Here is a 16,235-nt window from a genome sequence, read left to right as displayed (position 1 = left end):
AAAATGGTTTATTTAATTAAAAATAAATAAAATTCGAAAACGGTAATATTACCGTTTTTCTACCGTTTTCCCAATTTTTTTAGTTTTTTATTTTTTTACTCTATAAATACTCCTATTTCATCCTCATTTTACACACAAACACACATCTATTCTTCTCAAATCATTTTTCTTTCTACTCCATTTTTCATCTCAAATCAACTCTTTTATTCTTCCCCCAAAGTTAATCGATCTAATGGATCCATATGAGCAAATGCGTCGAATAATGGAAGAATCACTTGAAGAAGATCGACGCCGGGAGGCGGAGGAAGCCGCGCCGCCCCAAAGACGCTCCCGGACTTACATCTATCGTAACCGGGAGGAAGCTGCCGCAAGGTTAGTACGCGACTACTTCTGCGATAACCCGTTTTGGGGAGATACCTACTTGATAAGGCTCATTTCATGCATCGGTTTAAGGGTAAAATGTGTACTACTTGATCGGTTTATCGCGCAAAACAAGTGTTAATTGTGCAGAAATGCCGCTTGACCAAGGCAGCAAGGCCTAACTGATCAAGCAAGTACAAAAGGCGATTAAAGGCCAAAAATCGGGGAAGTTGATCAAGGGGAGTAGTCAAGCAGTTAAGGAGGGGACCACTGGGTATCAGAAGAAGGACATGCGAGGCTATGAGCTGGATGGTGCACAACAATTTGTTATCAAGGACAACATTCTAGAAGGGGACACGTGCTGATACATAAGACACAAGGACGGAGCTGAGTCACGGATTTGTTACTGAAAAGCATCGTCGATTCTAGAAGAAGAGGACGTAGCAATCCATGAGTCACTCATTCTCAACATGAGTGAATATTCCATGTCAAGATCGTTATCCAGCTGGAGGCCGAGTCGAGCTTATAAATAGAGGATGTGCCACCACATGAAAAAAGGGAGAACCCGATCATTTACTTTCCGTCTAGTTTAGCTTAGTTTAGTTCTTTAGCTTAGTCCAGTTCTCTAGAATAGCTTAGCTTAGATAAAGTAATGCGTAGTTAGAAAGGGCAATCAAAGAAGCGCTGCAGAATACTTGTTATTTGTCGGCGTATTCCTAAATTTCCCGCCGAGATTCTTCTCGGTTTTACTTGCTTTCTTATTTTCCGAAGTATTAGCTTAGTTTCAAATTTACGTTGTACCTGGTTTAATTTTAATCGAAATTGTTTTATTTTAATCCGCGCATTTACTTTTTCGCTGTTACCTGCAATTCACTTGACCTTGTAGTTAAAGTTCCTTTGATCAAGTTAGCAAAATTTAATTCAGTCTAGAGTAAAAACAGTAGTTAAAAACTCCCAAGTTAAAGCGTGGCAGCAGCCAACCCCCTATTCACTACTCACACACTCGACACACCAACTTCTCTGTGGGATCGACCCCGAACTTGCCGCTTTACGATTAAAGTAGTGCAAAATTGGGAGTTTACAAAGTACATTGGTAGGAAACGAGCGAGAGCGAGTTCGAATCGATCAAGTGGCAACGACATTTGCTAACTGATCCAATCGGTTCGGTTATCTTCAATATAACTTGATCCGAATTCGCACCCTTCTCGAGGCCTTCCAAAATGGCGCCGTTGTCGGGGAAGCATGGTGTTACTTTATGTTTGTGCTTAGTGCGTAGGTATATATAATCTACTTTCTTTGTTTTCTCATTTGTTTTTTTCACTGTTGATGAGAAGGTACCAACGCGGTGGACACTGGAATCATCCCTTTCTATACAGAGAGACTAACGCTCATTGGAGGGTCCAGGAAGCCGGCGTCGTCACCACTCGTTACAGAGCAGCATTAGAAGCCGCAGCAGCCGCTGAACAGAACACACAACCACCACCACTCGAATAAGCAGAGATGGCTCTCGTCATTGACGACTCAGGAATTGGCTCTCTGCACGCTCATGATGAGAAGGAGCCCACACATGCCATTGCCGCTACTCCTGGGATGCGGACCATCGTAATCAAATCGGGAGTACTGGCCGTTTTGTCCCACTTCTACGGTCTTTCGAAGGAGTGTCCATACGCTTTTCTAGAGGAATTATGCCGATAATGTGATATTCAGCCCGTGCCGGCTGGATCCACATCTGAAGATTATAGGCTCAAAGCTATTCCCTTCGTTTTGAAGGGCGATGCGGGTGTCTGGCTGTTAAGGCGGCTAGAAGGATCCATCAGAACCTGGGCCGAGTTCTGCATGATATTCCTAGATCGTTTCTTTCCAGCATCAAAGACGAGTGCCCTGAAAAGAGAGATTACAGAAGCCAGACAGGAGTACGATGAGCCCATCGGCCAATACTGGGACAGATTTCAAGGGCTGCTTCAAGCATGCCTCAATCACAAGCTGGGGGAGCGGGAGATCTACTCGATCTCTTATGGCGGACTCACTGTGGATAGCAAGAATGATCTCAACCTCGCAGCTCAAGAAGAAATCTCAAAGACCTCATTCAGCCAAGCCAAAAATATACTGGAAAGGCTGATCGAGGCTAAGCGGTCGTATGAGACGTCTCGAGGGCAGTATAGGAGAGGGCAGTGCATGTAGCAGAGGCGCGCAATGATGAAAAGTTGGAGGCTCGATTTGAGCAGATGGAAAAGAAACTGCTGGAGGCAGTAGAGAAAGCCAGACCACCCCCACCACCTGCACCAAAGGAAACGCAGTATGTGCCGCAACCGTCTCAACCAGAAGAGCGTCACTACTACTATTGCGAGTTCCCCCCTGAGGTAGAACCGCAAGCTCAGGTGAATGCCGTTCGCCACTGGAACGCAAATGGCAACTGGATCCAGGGGAAACAAGAGACACCCCATGGAGGGACCACCCCAATTTTCGATGGACTGATCAGAATCAAAGCCAACCGCTCCAGTTATCAACCCAGCAAGTACAACCCTCCGAATGACGACCCAACTGGCCTGCACGGATCCAGGATAGACCAAACACTGGAGGGAACAGAATACAGAACGTACCTCAAGGAAACTGGTCCAGTGGAGGACAACCTAACTGGTCAAGCAGACAACCGGAGGGAAACTGGGGTACAAACAGCAAGGCCCTCGGTTTAGCAACCAGGGAAGGCAGCCAAACAACTAGATGGTCAGCTACATCCCACCACACCTACAGGGAAATCAACACCCTAGAAATCAACAGTACGACCAACCGCGATATCAGCAAGAACATTACGGGCAATCTGACTACCCGAAGCCCAACTATGGTGGGGGACCACCGAATAAAAGATACAACCGACACCCCAACGAAGGCCACGGAGATATGTTGGTACCGTACCATCCAAATGATGCGATGCGGGAAATCCAGGAGGCTCAGAAAGAGCAGCGGGCGGCGTTGGAGATGCTGACAAAACAACTCTCCTAAGTTGCAGTGTCGCTGGGCGAGTTGAAGGGAAATGAAGCCACTACGTAACCACCTGGTCGTGAGAATATTAGTGAAGTATCCCTGAGGTCGAGGAAAGTCTACCAAGGCCCCAGCCATCCTGCGATATCTCCAGCAACTAGTTCTGGACCAAGCCGTGAGGAAGGGGAAGAATCCTGTAGAGTGGATCAAGTGAAAGAAAAGGGCAAGGAGAAGGTGGGAGGTGAAGCCTCGGAAGAAAGTCAGAAAGAGGAAACTGAAAGGGTTAAGCCTTATCCGTACCGTGGAATGGTGACAAGGAAGAGGGATGCCACAATCGATGTGGCAAGTATGTTCAAGGACGTGGAGATGAAGGTACCGCTCTTGACGGCGTGAAAAATGCCCCCGATCAGCAACTTCATTAGAGACTATCTGGCAGGGAAGGTCAATGAGGAAGGGAGACTAATTACAGATGAGAATGTCTTTGTCGTAATCCAGAGAAGCGACCTCTCCTCCAAGAAGACTGATCCTGGAATGTTCACACTCCTTATTTCTATAGGAGACATCCAGGTGGAGCACGCTATGTGCGACTTAGGGGCATCAATCAACGTTCTGTCATACTCCATCTATCGGAAGTTGGGAGTGACCAAGCATGTCGACACTGATATAATGATACAGTTGGCCGACAGATCGTGTATTCACCCAGAGGGAATCTTGGAAGACGTGATTGTTAAGGTGAATAACTTTCTATACCCAACTGATTTTTTTGTAATCAAGATGACGGAACCCGCAGCAAAGGAGTCGAGTGGAGTCCTATTAGGACGACCGTTCCTGTCCACAACTAGCACTATTATAGACGTCCGAAATGGGACGATAAGACTGGATTTCAAAGGAGAGCAGTACACGTTCAATATTGCTGAAGCCATGAAGAAGCCAGCTGACGGCGAGAACGTATACTCCATAGATGTGACTGAGCCCTTGGTACAAGAGTATTTGGAGGAAGAATTCTTAAAGACACAGTTCACTGACTCCGCTGTAGATAAGAATGGTATGATATCATGAAAGTTGGAGAGATGGACGACCAAGCCATCGTGAAAGCGATAACGGATTTTTGCGAGCGCCCGAGGCCAGCTGGGTCAAGTGGGACAGCTCAAGTGTCTAGCTTAGTGAAACAGCTTGATCAAGGCAAGCCGCTGGAAAAACAAGCAGCAGAGAACCCTCTACCCAATGAAGAGCCAAAACTCGCAAAGGAATTGAAACCCTTCCAGCACATCTAAAGTACGCCTACCTAGGTGAGGGCGAAACAATGCCCGTTATCATCAACAGTCACTTGACCCAGGGGCAGGAAGATAGATTGCTGGAAGTATTAAGAAGAAATCAGAAGGCTATTGGCTGGAAGCTGATAGATTTGGTGGGCATAAGCCCAGACTTATGTATGCATCACATACGACTGGAGGAAGGAGCCAAGCCACACCGCGACCAACAACGAAAACTCAACCCCAACATGAGGGAAGAGGTGCTGAAGGAAATTGTCAAGTTGGTTTCGATCGGGATTATCTATTCCATTCCCGACAGTAACTGGGTCAGCCCAGTACACATGGTGCCTAAGAAAGGAGAGATTCAGGTAGTAAAAAACGAAAAAACGAATTAATCCCGATAAGGCCAATTACTGGGCGGAGAATGTGCATAGATTATAGGAAGTTGAATCAAGCTACGAAGAAGGATCACTTCCCTCTGTCGTTCATTGATCAAATGTTGGAGAAATTGGCAGGGAAGCAATACTTCAGCTTCCTTGATGGTTATAGTGGTTATTTCCAGATCGTTGTAAATCCAGATGACCAAGAAAAGACGACGTTCACCTACCCCTTTGGCACTTACGTTTACAGGAGGATGCCCTTTGGCCTCTGTAATGCCCCGGGCACTTTCCAGAGATGCATGAGAGCATTTTCTCGGACCTGTTGGAAGACTGCATTGAGATCTTCATGGACGACTTTACTGTCTATGGGGACGATTTCGATCAACGGCTGCATAGCCTAAACAGGGTTTTAGAAAGATGCCGCCAAAAGGACTTGGTTCTGAATTTTGAGAAATGTCATTTTATGGTTACTGAAGGAATAGTCTTGGGATATGTAGTGTCAAGCAGGGGAATTGAGGTCGACCCAGCAAAAGTAGCTGTCATTGCAAAGCTCCTATACCCTACCAACCAGAAGGAGATCAGAGCCTTTTTGGGGCACGCTGGGTTCTATAGAAGATTCATCAAAGATTTCACGAAAATAGCCCAGCCTCTGACGAGACTTCTCCAGAACGATGTGGAGTTTGAATTCTCAGATGACTGCAAAGGCGCGTTCCAATTTCTGAAAGACCGATTGATAGGCTCTCCAATAATACGTGCCCCCGACTGGAATCACCCCTTTGAGGTGATATGCGATGCTAGTGACTATGTTGTGGGGGCAATATTAGGTCAGAAGATCGAAGGAAAGAGTTACGTCATTTTCTATGTTGTGTGACCGAGAAGGAGATGCTATCGGTGGTCTTCGCATTCGAAAAGTTCAGACCTTACCAGCTAGGGTCTAAAGTGATAGTGTATACGGACCATGCAGCCATCAAATACCTCTTGACGAAGAAGGAATCGAAGCCGCGATTGATCAGATGGATACTCCTCTTACAGGAGTTTGATTGGGAAGCAGTGGATAAAAAGGGATGCGAGAACAAAGTGGCTGATCACCTAAGCCGAATTTTGCAAGACAATAACGGCGAATCCATTCCAGACGCCTTCCCTGAGGAACACCTATATCTGGTCAAGACAACGTCTGAATGTCAGTGGGTCAACAAAGTGGAAGGGGTTGATCAAGCTGAGCAAGGAAGCAAGGAACAACACACGCGGAAAGAGCCATGGTTTGCTGACATGGCCAACTACTTGATAACAGGAGAGCTGCCTGGGGGTGATGAGATTACAAGGGCACAAAAGTTGAAGCTTAAAAGTGATTCTCGGTACTTCTATTGGGATGATCCTTACCTATGGAAAATGGGGGCACATCAAGTAATCCGATGCTGTATACCCGAATGGGAGCAGAAAGATGTGATGATCCACTGTCACGCACTAGCTTGCGGTGGCCACTTTGGACCGAAGAAGACAGCAAGGAAAATACTTGATAGTGGGTTTTACTGGCCTTCCATCCATAAAGATGCTTACGAATTCTGCAAAAGGTGCCCTCGATGCCAGCTTACTGGAGGGATATCTACAAGAGATGAGATGCCTCAGATCCCCATTATTGTCTGTGAAATATTTGATGTATGGGGAATGGACTTCATGAGACCCTTTCCCGCGTCTGAAGGCAATCTCTGCATATTGGTGGCAGTGGACTATGTGTCCAAATAGATCGAGGCGAAGACAGCTAGGATGTGTGAGTCCAAAGAAGTGGCAATGTTCTTGAAATCGAACATATTTACCCGATACGGGGTGCCACGAGCTATTATCTCTGATCAAGGAACTCATTTCGTCAACAGAACTATCGAAGCCTTGATGCGAAAGTATGGAGTCCACCACCGCCTATCCACACCTTACCACCCGCAGTCCAATGGACAGGCTGAAGTTTCTAATAGAGAAATCAAGGCAATTCTAGAAAAGACAGTCAATCCCACCAGGAAAGACTGGAGCCGCCGACTGGAGGACGCACTCTGGGCGTACAGGACCGCATTCAAAACCCCTATCGGAATGTCCCCATACCGATTAGTCAAAGAAATGAATATGAATACAGAGGCTGGAGCTGCAGAGAGGAGAATGCAGCTACATGAGATGAAGAGCTCCGTCTGGATGCCTATGACTCTGCCATGTGGTACAAGGAAAAGACTAAGATGTGGCACGATAAGAACCTTCGCAAGAAGGAACTCAAGGTGGGCCAGAGGGTACTGCTGTTCCAATCCAGACTGAAATTGATGCCAGGGAAGCTCAGATAAAGGTGGATAGGTCCTTATACCATTATCTCCCTCCGAAAGAATGGAGCAATTGAACTCCAAGGAAGCAATCCAGGTTCGCCTTCCTTCATGGTGAATGGTCATAGGGTGAAGCCATACAGAGAATGAATGGAGGCATTTGTGGTGGACGACATTCCACTACTCGTGCCTAACTCTCTCCAGTGATCAGGTAAAGGGGATGATCAGGTACTCATGGGTAGTCTGCTTGATCAAGCGATAAAGTCTTAATCTTTTAAACTGATCAAGTGAAATCCTCGGGGAACCCGTTCAAATCCTTAATAGTTAGTGTAAATAGTTTTTAGTATGTTAGTTTTATTTTCTTAGTTAATTAAAAGTCGGAAGAAATGAAGGAATCTGATCAAGTGGAGCAAATTAAGTTTCATCGAAAATTAATTGTCCACTTGATCAGTACAATTTGAATATAATGGTGATGCAATGATTGAGTTGATCAGGGCAGGTGATGAAAGGACGTGCGCAGTCACTGAAAAGGTGTCAGGAAACGCCATCTGCTGCCGCAGGGATCTCAACAGTCCCAACATCCGCGATATCATTATAAAAAGTAGCTTTCAGATCCGTATACCACTTTTACCCAAGCCGTCTAACTTTCATTCCTTTTGCTCTCGTCAAGAATTCTCCCAAGATCAAATCCTTTTCCAGAACATTATCTTCTTTACCAAGACCTACCCACATTATCTGTAACAATGTTGTTCCAACAAATCCCAACTTCATCCTCGTCTTCCAGTACCCGGGCCGATATTGGTAACAAGAAGCCTCCTCTCAATCCCAAATAAAAAACCCTAGCCCATATGCACCAACCAACGCTTCACAACCCGAAGTGGATGATGAAGCTCAACGGCGCTAGACTAAAATCCTCCGGAGTATGCCCTCCGATTTGGATGTCCCCATTGCTTATGCCACCCCGAAGGACCCAGCCACAACCTCCACACCACAAAACCCTCCATCTTCCCAAACACAAGCCCCCCTTCGTATCCCTGAGCCTACACCCTTTGTTCCCTTGGTACCGTACGGTGGGGACGATTCTGAAGAAGATGGAGGGGCGCAGCCCGCCGCCACCCCGGCCGAAGAAGTACCGTCCGTGCCGCTGCCACGTGAAAAAGGCACGCTGCTCCCAACGCTCCAACACCACCTAGTGGCGGAGGCTCCAATTCCTCTACTCTCCTAGAGCCGACAAAACCAATCGAGGTTGTAAACATCGACGGTGATTCTACGGAGGACCTTCTGCCTCCCCCGAGTGAAATATTACAATAAAGGGATGGGGAATGGAACTTTATTCCTCATGCAGAGGATGAATCGGTCCCGGAGGGGGAGGAGGAGCTGTTGCAACGTCGGGCGCGCAGGGTGGAAGTCAACAGGCTGGTGGAGGAGGTAGGGGCCAGAATGACCAGCATGCAGAGGGCAGAGGAATGGCAGGAGGAAAGACTCTGTGTAGTGCGGCAGCTATTGAATGAGCCGGAGAACTTAGGAGCCGTTGGGGCGATAAACCAGGAGGCCGGAGAGGCCGAGAAAGACAGGAGGACTGTTGAGGACATCCGCCACAAAGCTGAGAAGAAAAGGAAAGGGAAGGAGACTGTCCCTCCTCCCCCGAAGAGGATACGCCCCGCAACTCGAGGCATTGTTATTGCTGACCAGCCTGCCCCTCCAAGAGAAGGAGATGGGGGCAGTGAAGCTGAGGAGAGGGAAGGCCTGCATCACCCCCCGCTGCCGAATATGCCAAACAAACTGTGGTGTTGACTACGGACCTCCTCTGGCAGATGCTGGTATTTGAAAACCCCAAGTAGAATGAGAAGGTCCACCAGAGGGTGACGGCTACGAAGCAGATGAAGGCAGACAAGAGGCTCCACCAGCCAGCCCTGGAGACGATCCGGGTTGAGGAGAGATTTACCCAGTATATTATTGGGATTGGTTTTGACTGGCTCCTGGAGATCGAGGATACCATCGTGCCCGCGGACCTGGCCAAAGAATTCTTCACATCCTTCCGGTTTACTGGAAGAACAAACTTGGAGGCCAGGAGCGTCTCCTTCCGGGTGTTCGGGCGTAAGCAAAAGATAAGCCTGAACGAGTTCTCTGTGAGGATTGGACTCCATACAGAGACCCAGGTAGCTAGTGGAGAGTGGTTCGGGTGCGACATTGGCCTTCCTCAGAGGAGGCCGGATTTTGATCAGCAGGCAGTCTGGCAAACCTTATACAACGGACATGCCCCCGAGTTTAAAGCTTCTGAGTCTAGAGGGGACCATATTGCTGATCCGGCCCTCCGCCTTGCCCAAGTCTACCTAGCCTGCAATCTCCTTGGCCAAGCTAATACATTGACACTCATTACTCTGGCCGAGATCTACTTTATGTGGTGCATGAAGGAGCAAAGGAGGGTGCACCTGGGCTACTGGATTGCCTACTCGATGAGTCAGATTGTCAGCCACCCTGCCCGCCACCTCAACGTCTGCCACCTTCTCGGAGCATACCTAAGGTGAAATTGGACCCTAGAATTCCAGGAGGGTGTGGAGCTCCCCACTCGCTGCCCAAAACCTAAACTGTTTAACATTGATTTCTTTGTAAGAATTCAGGTGCTTGGACGGCTGCGCGACGGGAGACTTCGCTTCATCTCGAAGGCTCGGAAAGAGAAGCAGACAGAGCAACAGGAGACTAGGCGAGAAGAGCTGGAGGAAGCCAGACGTGAGAAACAGAGGAGGACGACGGACCACCCAGAGGTTGGAGCTAATGACCGTCACAGAGCCAGAGGAGGCTGCCCGCGCTACCAATGAATGGAGGCTCCTCATGGAGCAAATGTTGACGCAGCTAGTGGAGAATTCACAAGCCCAGCTGATCACCCAAGCTAAGGTTCTGGAGGCTATCCGCCAACTGACTCTTGTTATGCGATCACCACCTCCCTCTGAAAGCTCTCCTCCACCTCGGCGCCAAACATCCTCCAGGCCACTTTCAGCATCCCCAGGTCAGCCTCACAGGAAACCCTAAGTACAACCCCATATCTCAGCTCACGTTAATTTCAAAACAATTTTAGTTTTAATTTGTTTTTGGTATGTATAACTGTCATTCTATTCCACATCACACTTAGACCTGTGTTGGGTCTAAGTGTGAGAAGTATGCATGCCATTTTTCTTTGTTTGCCTGCCTTATGTTTCTTTTGTTATTGTTTTTCTATAGTTGTTAGCATGTTTTGATTGTCGGCACTGTCTCACACTTAGCCCAGTGTATGGTGAAAGTGTGAGAAGTTTCCCTTGTTATTATTGTGTCGTTGCCTGTGCCTAACCCTTTTTCCACTGAATCCAGTCCCTCGAGGACGAGTTCATATGCAGTGGGGAGGGGGGACGGGTTAGTTACAATAGAATCATACATGCTAAAATTTTTCAAAAAAAAATAACAAATTCCAGTTAGTAATGAAATAGGAAATATGCATGAAATTGGATAAATGGAAGACTTGATTACTTTTTGAAAGAGTTAGAAAAAGGATTCAGTATGCTCACATGTAAAAACTTGATTGCAAAAACTTGATCAATTTGAATGACGCAAGTATGATGGAAACGCTCAATTTCTAAACTAACTGTGAAGCCTCTCTATATGTGAGTTATAAGCCAAAAGTAGAACACTTTCTACTATTTTTACAAAAGAAAATTTTACGAGAGGCTGACTTTTAATATTGAGATGAAAATTGCACAAGTAGTAAGGACTAAAGGCACTAGGACTTAGCCATTTGAGCCGTTTCTTTTCCTTCGTTCCACGAACCCGCCTCGTTAATCAGGCACCCCTTAGTTGACAACTTTGAGTCCATACACTCTTACCGGCTCTTTGAAGCCTTAAAACCGAACTCAAGTTTCATATCACATGAGGAAAGAGGGTCAAAGAGATGAAGTTTTTCAAGGGAAACAAAAGGGAATAGCAATCGAATAGTCGAAATAAAGGGTAGCCGGGTTGATCAAGTTAGAGGATCAGGTTGACCAAGTCAAAAAAAATGTTGAAAAAAAATTGAGAAAAAGAAAAGGGCAGGAAAAAGTTGTAACCTGACCCGGGAAATCGAAAGTTAGGAAATAAGCCAAGAATTTAAAAGGCTAAAGGACGTTTTTTTTACCAAAGTAAGTATCTAGTAGAAAAATAAATATCCCAACTTGATCCAGCAAGTCTAGTCATAACTTTGATATTTTGACTCATGTGATTTTTCTTTTTACAATTTAAATTTTTTATTATAAACTTAGAACCCCTAGGACCCTACCCTAATACGTTGCTACCCTTAAGCCCCGTTACAACTAAAAACAAAGACCTTAAGGAACTATCTTGTGCAGTCCGATTCAAGGTTGGCAATACCGAGTGAACAGTCCTAACATCTCTGGTGAGAAATGAGCGACTGAGTGAATCCAACAGTGGTTTAGATTGAGCAATCTTGACAAACTGACACCTTGATCAAGCAAATGCGAAAAAGAAGAAACATAAGCTACTGGCAAATGGATTGACCTCAACCTCGGGTATGATTGTTGGAAATTTATTCGGTCTAATGCATACATGTAAATATGTGTTTTTGGTTTTGAGTCTTGTTTTTCTTTTCGTCTTCTTTTACTTGTGAAATGAGTAAACCATGCTTGAAATTTGCCTTATCTTTTTCTTTTTTTATATACTTGAGGACAAGTATGTTTTAAGTGTGAGCAGTTTGATAAGGCTCATTTCATGCATCGGTTTAAGGGTAAATTGTGTACTACTTGATCGGTTTATCACGCAAAACAAGTGTTAATTGTGCAGAAATGGCCGAACTGATCAAGCAAGTACAAAAGGCGATTAAAGGACAAAAATCGGGAAAGTTGATCAAGGGGAGTAGTCAAGCAGTTAAGGAGGGGACCACTGGGTATCCGAAGAAGGACATGCGAGGCTATGAGCTGGATGGTGCGCAGCAATCTGTTATCAAGGACAATGTTCTAGAAGGGGACACGTGCTGATACATAAGACGCAAGGACGGAGCTGAGTCACAGATTTTTTACTGAAAAGTGTCGTCGATTCTAGAAGAAGAGCACGTAGCAATCCATGAGTCGCTTATTCTCAACATGAGTGAATATTCCCTGTCAAGATCGTTATCCAGCTGGAGGCCGAGTCGAGCATATAAATAGAGGATGTGCCGCAACATGAAAAAAAGGGAGAACCTGATCCTTTACTTTCCGTCTAGTTTAGCTTAGTTTAGTTCTCTATAATAGCTTAGCTTAGATAAAGTAATGCGTAGCTAGAAATGGCAATCAAAGAAGCGCTGCAGAATACTTGTTATCTATCGACGTATTCCTAAATTTCCCGCCGAGATTCTTCTCAGTTTTACTTGCTTTCTTATTTTCCGAAGTATTAGTTTAGTTTCAAATTTACGTTGTACTTAGTTTAATTTTAATCGAAGTTGTTTTATTTTAATCCGCACATTTACTTTTCCGCTGTTACCTGCAATTCACTTGACCCAATAGTTAAAGTTCCTTTGATCAAGTTAGCAAAATTTAATTCTGTCTAGAGTAAAAACAGTAGTTAAAAACTCCCAAGTTAAAGCGTGACAGCATCCAACCCCCCTGTTCACTACTCACACACTCGACACACCAACTTCTCTGTGGGATCGACCCCGAACTTGCCGTTTTACTGTTAAAGTAGTGCAAAATTGGGACTTTACAAATTACATTGGTAGGAAACGAGCGAGAGCGAGTTCGAATCGATCAAGTGGCAACGACATTTGCTAACTGATCCAATCGGTTCGGTTATCTTCAATATAACTTGGTCCGAATTCGCGCCCCTCTAGAGGCCTTCCACTACTTCCGTCGCCGTTTCCGCATGCAGAAACCGCTATTTCTCCACATCGCAAATACATTGGCAGCGGGAAGAGTTCTTCCAAGAAAGGTTCGATGCCGTCGGCCGTCCCAGCCACACGACGCTGTAGAAATGTACTGCAGCAATCCGTCAGCTTGCGACTAGACAAACGACGGATGTGTTCGACGAATACCTCCACATTAGAGAAAGCACTGGAAGAATGTGTTTGATCCAGTTCTGCAAAGGCGTCCGAGCAGCCTTCACCGACGAATTTCTCCGGAAGCCAAGCACGACAGATTGCCAGTTTCTGCTCCACCTTCATGAAGAAGTGCACGGATTCCTCGGGATGCTCGGCAGCGTCGATTGCATGCACTGGCAATGGAAGAATTGTCCTGTGGCGTGGAGGGGGTCGTACACGAGCGGCCACAAAGGCACCCACCCCACCGTTATACTTGAGGTCGTTGCCGACTACTGGCTATGGATCTGACATGCGTACTTCGGGGTCCCCGGATCGAATAACGACATAAACGTGCTCCACCAATCCGATCTCTTCGCCGAAGTTTTGGATGGTAAAGCGCCGGCCATCATCTTCATCGCTAACAACCGGCGCTATAAAATGGGGTACTATCTTGCCGACGACATCTACCCGAAGTGGCCAACCTTTGTGAAGACGTGCAGCAGGCCTGTGAACGCAAAGCAGGCTCTTTTCGCGCAGAAGCAGGAGGCTGCTCGCAAGGATGTGGAAAGGGCGTTCGGGGTTCTCCAAGCGCGCTTCAACATTATCAAATCCCCGACTCGTACGTGGTTTATGTAGAGTATGGTCGACATCATGTATACGTGCATAATCTTGCACAACATGATTGTCCAAGATGAAAGACCTGAGGCGGGAAACTGGTTCGACCCTGAAGCCCCCGGAAGCTCTACTGCAAGTAGTCCGCCTCATAGTGGAGCGCATCCGTCTATACAGGAACGGTTGTCTATTCCAGCAAGGACACGCGACTCTATCGCCCACGCCCAACTCCAAGATGATCTAATTGAGCACATTTGGGCAAAATTTGGCAACCGGTAGACGCACATCATCGTCGTTCTTCTGCTTCTTTGAGCTTTAAAGATTTTGAATTTAGTGAGAGTGAGCGGAAGAAATTAAATTATGTATTTTTTCATTTTTAGGATTTTTAATTATTTTTTTATTTTTTAAGAATTTTATGTTGTAAATTTATTTTATTTAATGAAATGTGTTTTTATTAATTGAATTTGTTGGAAATAAAAATAAAAAATGAAAATGAATGAATAGTAATTTAAGAGATGGTTTAGAGACGGATAAGAGATGGAGGGTTGCAGGTTCTGTCCCTTAGTTAAGAGATGGAGTAAAAAGTACAGTGGTGCCCAAGAATAGTAATTTAAGAGACGGTTAAGGGACGGATAAGAGACAGCGTTGCAGATGGCCCAATAGTCGCTTATAAATTTATGTATTATGTGGTAGAGCAAATATTGTAGTGAATCACTGTGTCATTATGCATATAAGAGCATCCACTACGCTGTACCCCCTCCCCCCCACCGTCCCTTAACCGTCCCTTAAACTATTATTTGAGGGCTCCACTGTACTTTATTCATCCATCCCTTAACTAAGGGACGGGACCTGCAACGCTCCGTCCCTTAACCGTCCCTTATTCCGTCCCTTAAATTACTATTCATTCAATTTCATTTTTTTTTCCAACACAATTCAATTAAAACAAACACACTTCATTAAAATTAAAATAACATTACAGCATAAAATAAAAATACAACTTAAAATTAAAAAAAAACATAATTAAAATCTTAAAAAATAAAAATGACATAATTTAAAATACAATTTTATATGGACATCCTTGAATGTTTTATGTTTCACTTTCGATGTGGGACAAAATCATTCTTGGATGTCTCTATAAAAGAGAAACAACCAAGAATGATTTTGTCCCACATCGAAAGTGAAACATAAAACATTCAAGGATGTCTCTATAAAAGAAGAACAACCAAGAACGATTTTATCCCACATCGAAAGTGAAACATAAAACATTCAAGGTTGTCTCTATAAAAGAGAAGCAACCAAGAATGGCTTTGTCCCACATCGAAAGTGGAACATAAAACATTCAAGGTTGTCTCTATAAAAGAGAAGCAACCATGAATGACTTTGTCCCACATCGAAAGTGGAACATAAAACATTCAAGGTTGTCTCTATAAAAGAGAAGCAACCAAGAATGACTTTGTCCCACATCGAAAGTGGAACATAAAACATTCAAGGTTGTCTCTATAAAAGAGAAGCAACCAAGAATGACTTTGTCCCACGTCGAAAGTGGAACATAAAACATTCAAGGTTGTCTCTATAAAAGAGAAGTAACCAAGAATGACTTTGTCCCACATCGAAAGTGGAACATAAAACATTCAAGGTTGTCTCTATAAAAGAGAAGCAACCAAGAATGAGTTTCATAAATTCGCAAGTTCATCAAATATATGTGGGCTATTACGAATTTCTTGTATTTATTTATTTGTAAAAATTGTTTTTAAATATAAAAACAATTTTTATAAATAAAAAGTATTTTTTTTTAAATTCAATTTTTTTTAAAAAAAATGATTTATTGCGTTAGCGTGACGACGCCCACTCGCGGGCCGGCGAGTGGGCGTCACGCATGGCGCATGGGCGCGCCACGTCTCCACAGCGCGTGGTGTGACAGCTCGTCCCGTATCTCGCAGGCACGGGCCGTGGGACTGGATCGGGACGGGACGGCGTGTCGCAACGCGTCGCGCGAGCGTTCCGTCCCTCCGCGACGGAACACGGGACGGTGGCGCGCCGCGTAGTGGATGCCCTAAATATTATTAATGAACCAACCCCTAAATATTATTAATGAACCAACCCAAAATATATTACTACAGTACTACATAAAATAAGAATGTAAGGTGATAAATATACAAATCCATGCATTCCATGAACAAACTGCTATTAAGATCATACTCCCTCCATCTGTCATTATTTTTTTTTTTAGTTTATCCGCCAATACTTGTTACATATGCTTTTATTCCGCTAATTTATCACGTGCCATTTCAGCTGCTCATATTTTTATGGGATGTAGAGAGTAAGATATCTTACAGTAGTAGGA

The 16,235-nt window shown here is 45.0% G+C and overlaps 2 protein-coding genes across 2 annotated transcripts; both read left to right on the top strand.

Annotated features, from left to right (window-relative positions):
* The first annotated feature begins 3,735 nt into the window (after nucleotides 1-3,735).
* Nucleotides 3,736-4,398, top strand: LOC121774514. Its single transcript, XM_042171377.1, has one exon. It carries the CDS (start codon nucleotides 3,736-3,738, stop codon nucleotides 4,396-4,398), a length of 663 nt encoding a protein of 220 aa, XP_042027311.1.
* Nucleotides 4,399-6,736: 2,338 nt separating this feature from the next.
* Nucleotides 6,737-9,063, top strand: LOC121774502. Its single transcript, XM_042171369.1, has 2 exons — nucleotides 6,737-7,172; nucleotides 8,615-9,063. Exons 1-2 carry the CDS (start codon nucleotides 6,737-6,739, stop codon nucleotides 9,061-9,063), a joined length of 885 nt encoding a protein of 294 aa, XP_042027303.1.
* The last annotated feature ends 7,172 nt before the right edge of the window (nucleotides 9,064-16,235 follow it).

This window comes from Salvia splendens, chromosome 2 (genome assembly GCF_004379255.2).
Source record: "Salvia splendens isolate huo1 chromosome 2, SspV2, whole genome shotgun sequence".
In the NCBI taxonomy this organism is placed as follows: domain Eukaryota; kingdom Viridiplantae; phylum Streptophyta; class Magnoliopsida; order Lamiales; family Lamiaceae; genus Salvia; species Salvia splendens.
The sequence above is the reverse complement of the archived record's forward strand: the minus strand, read 5'-3'. Positions and strand labels throughout refer to the sequence as shown.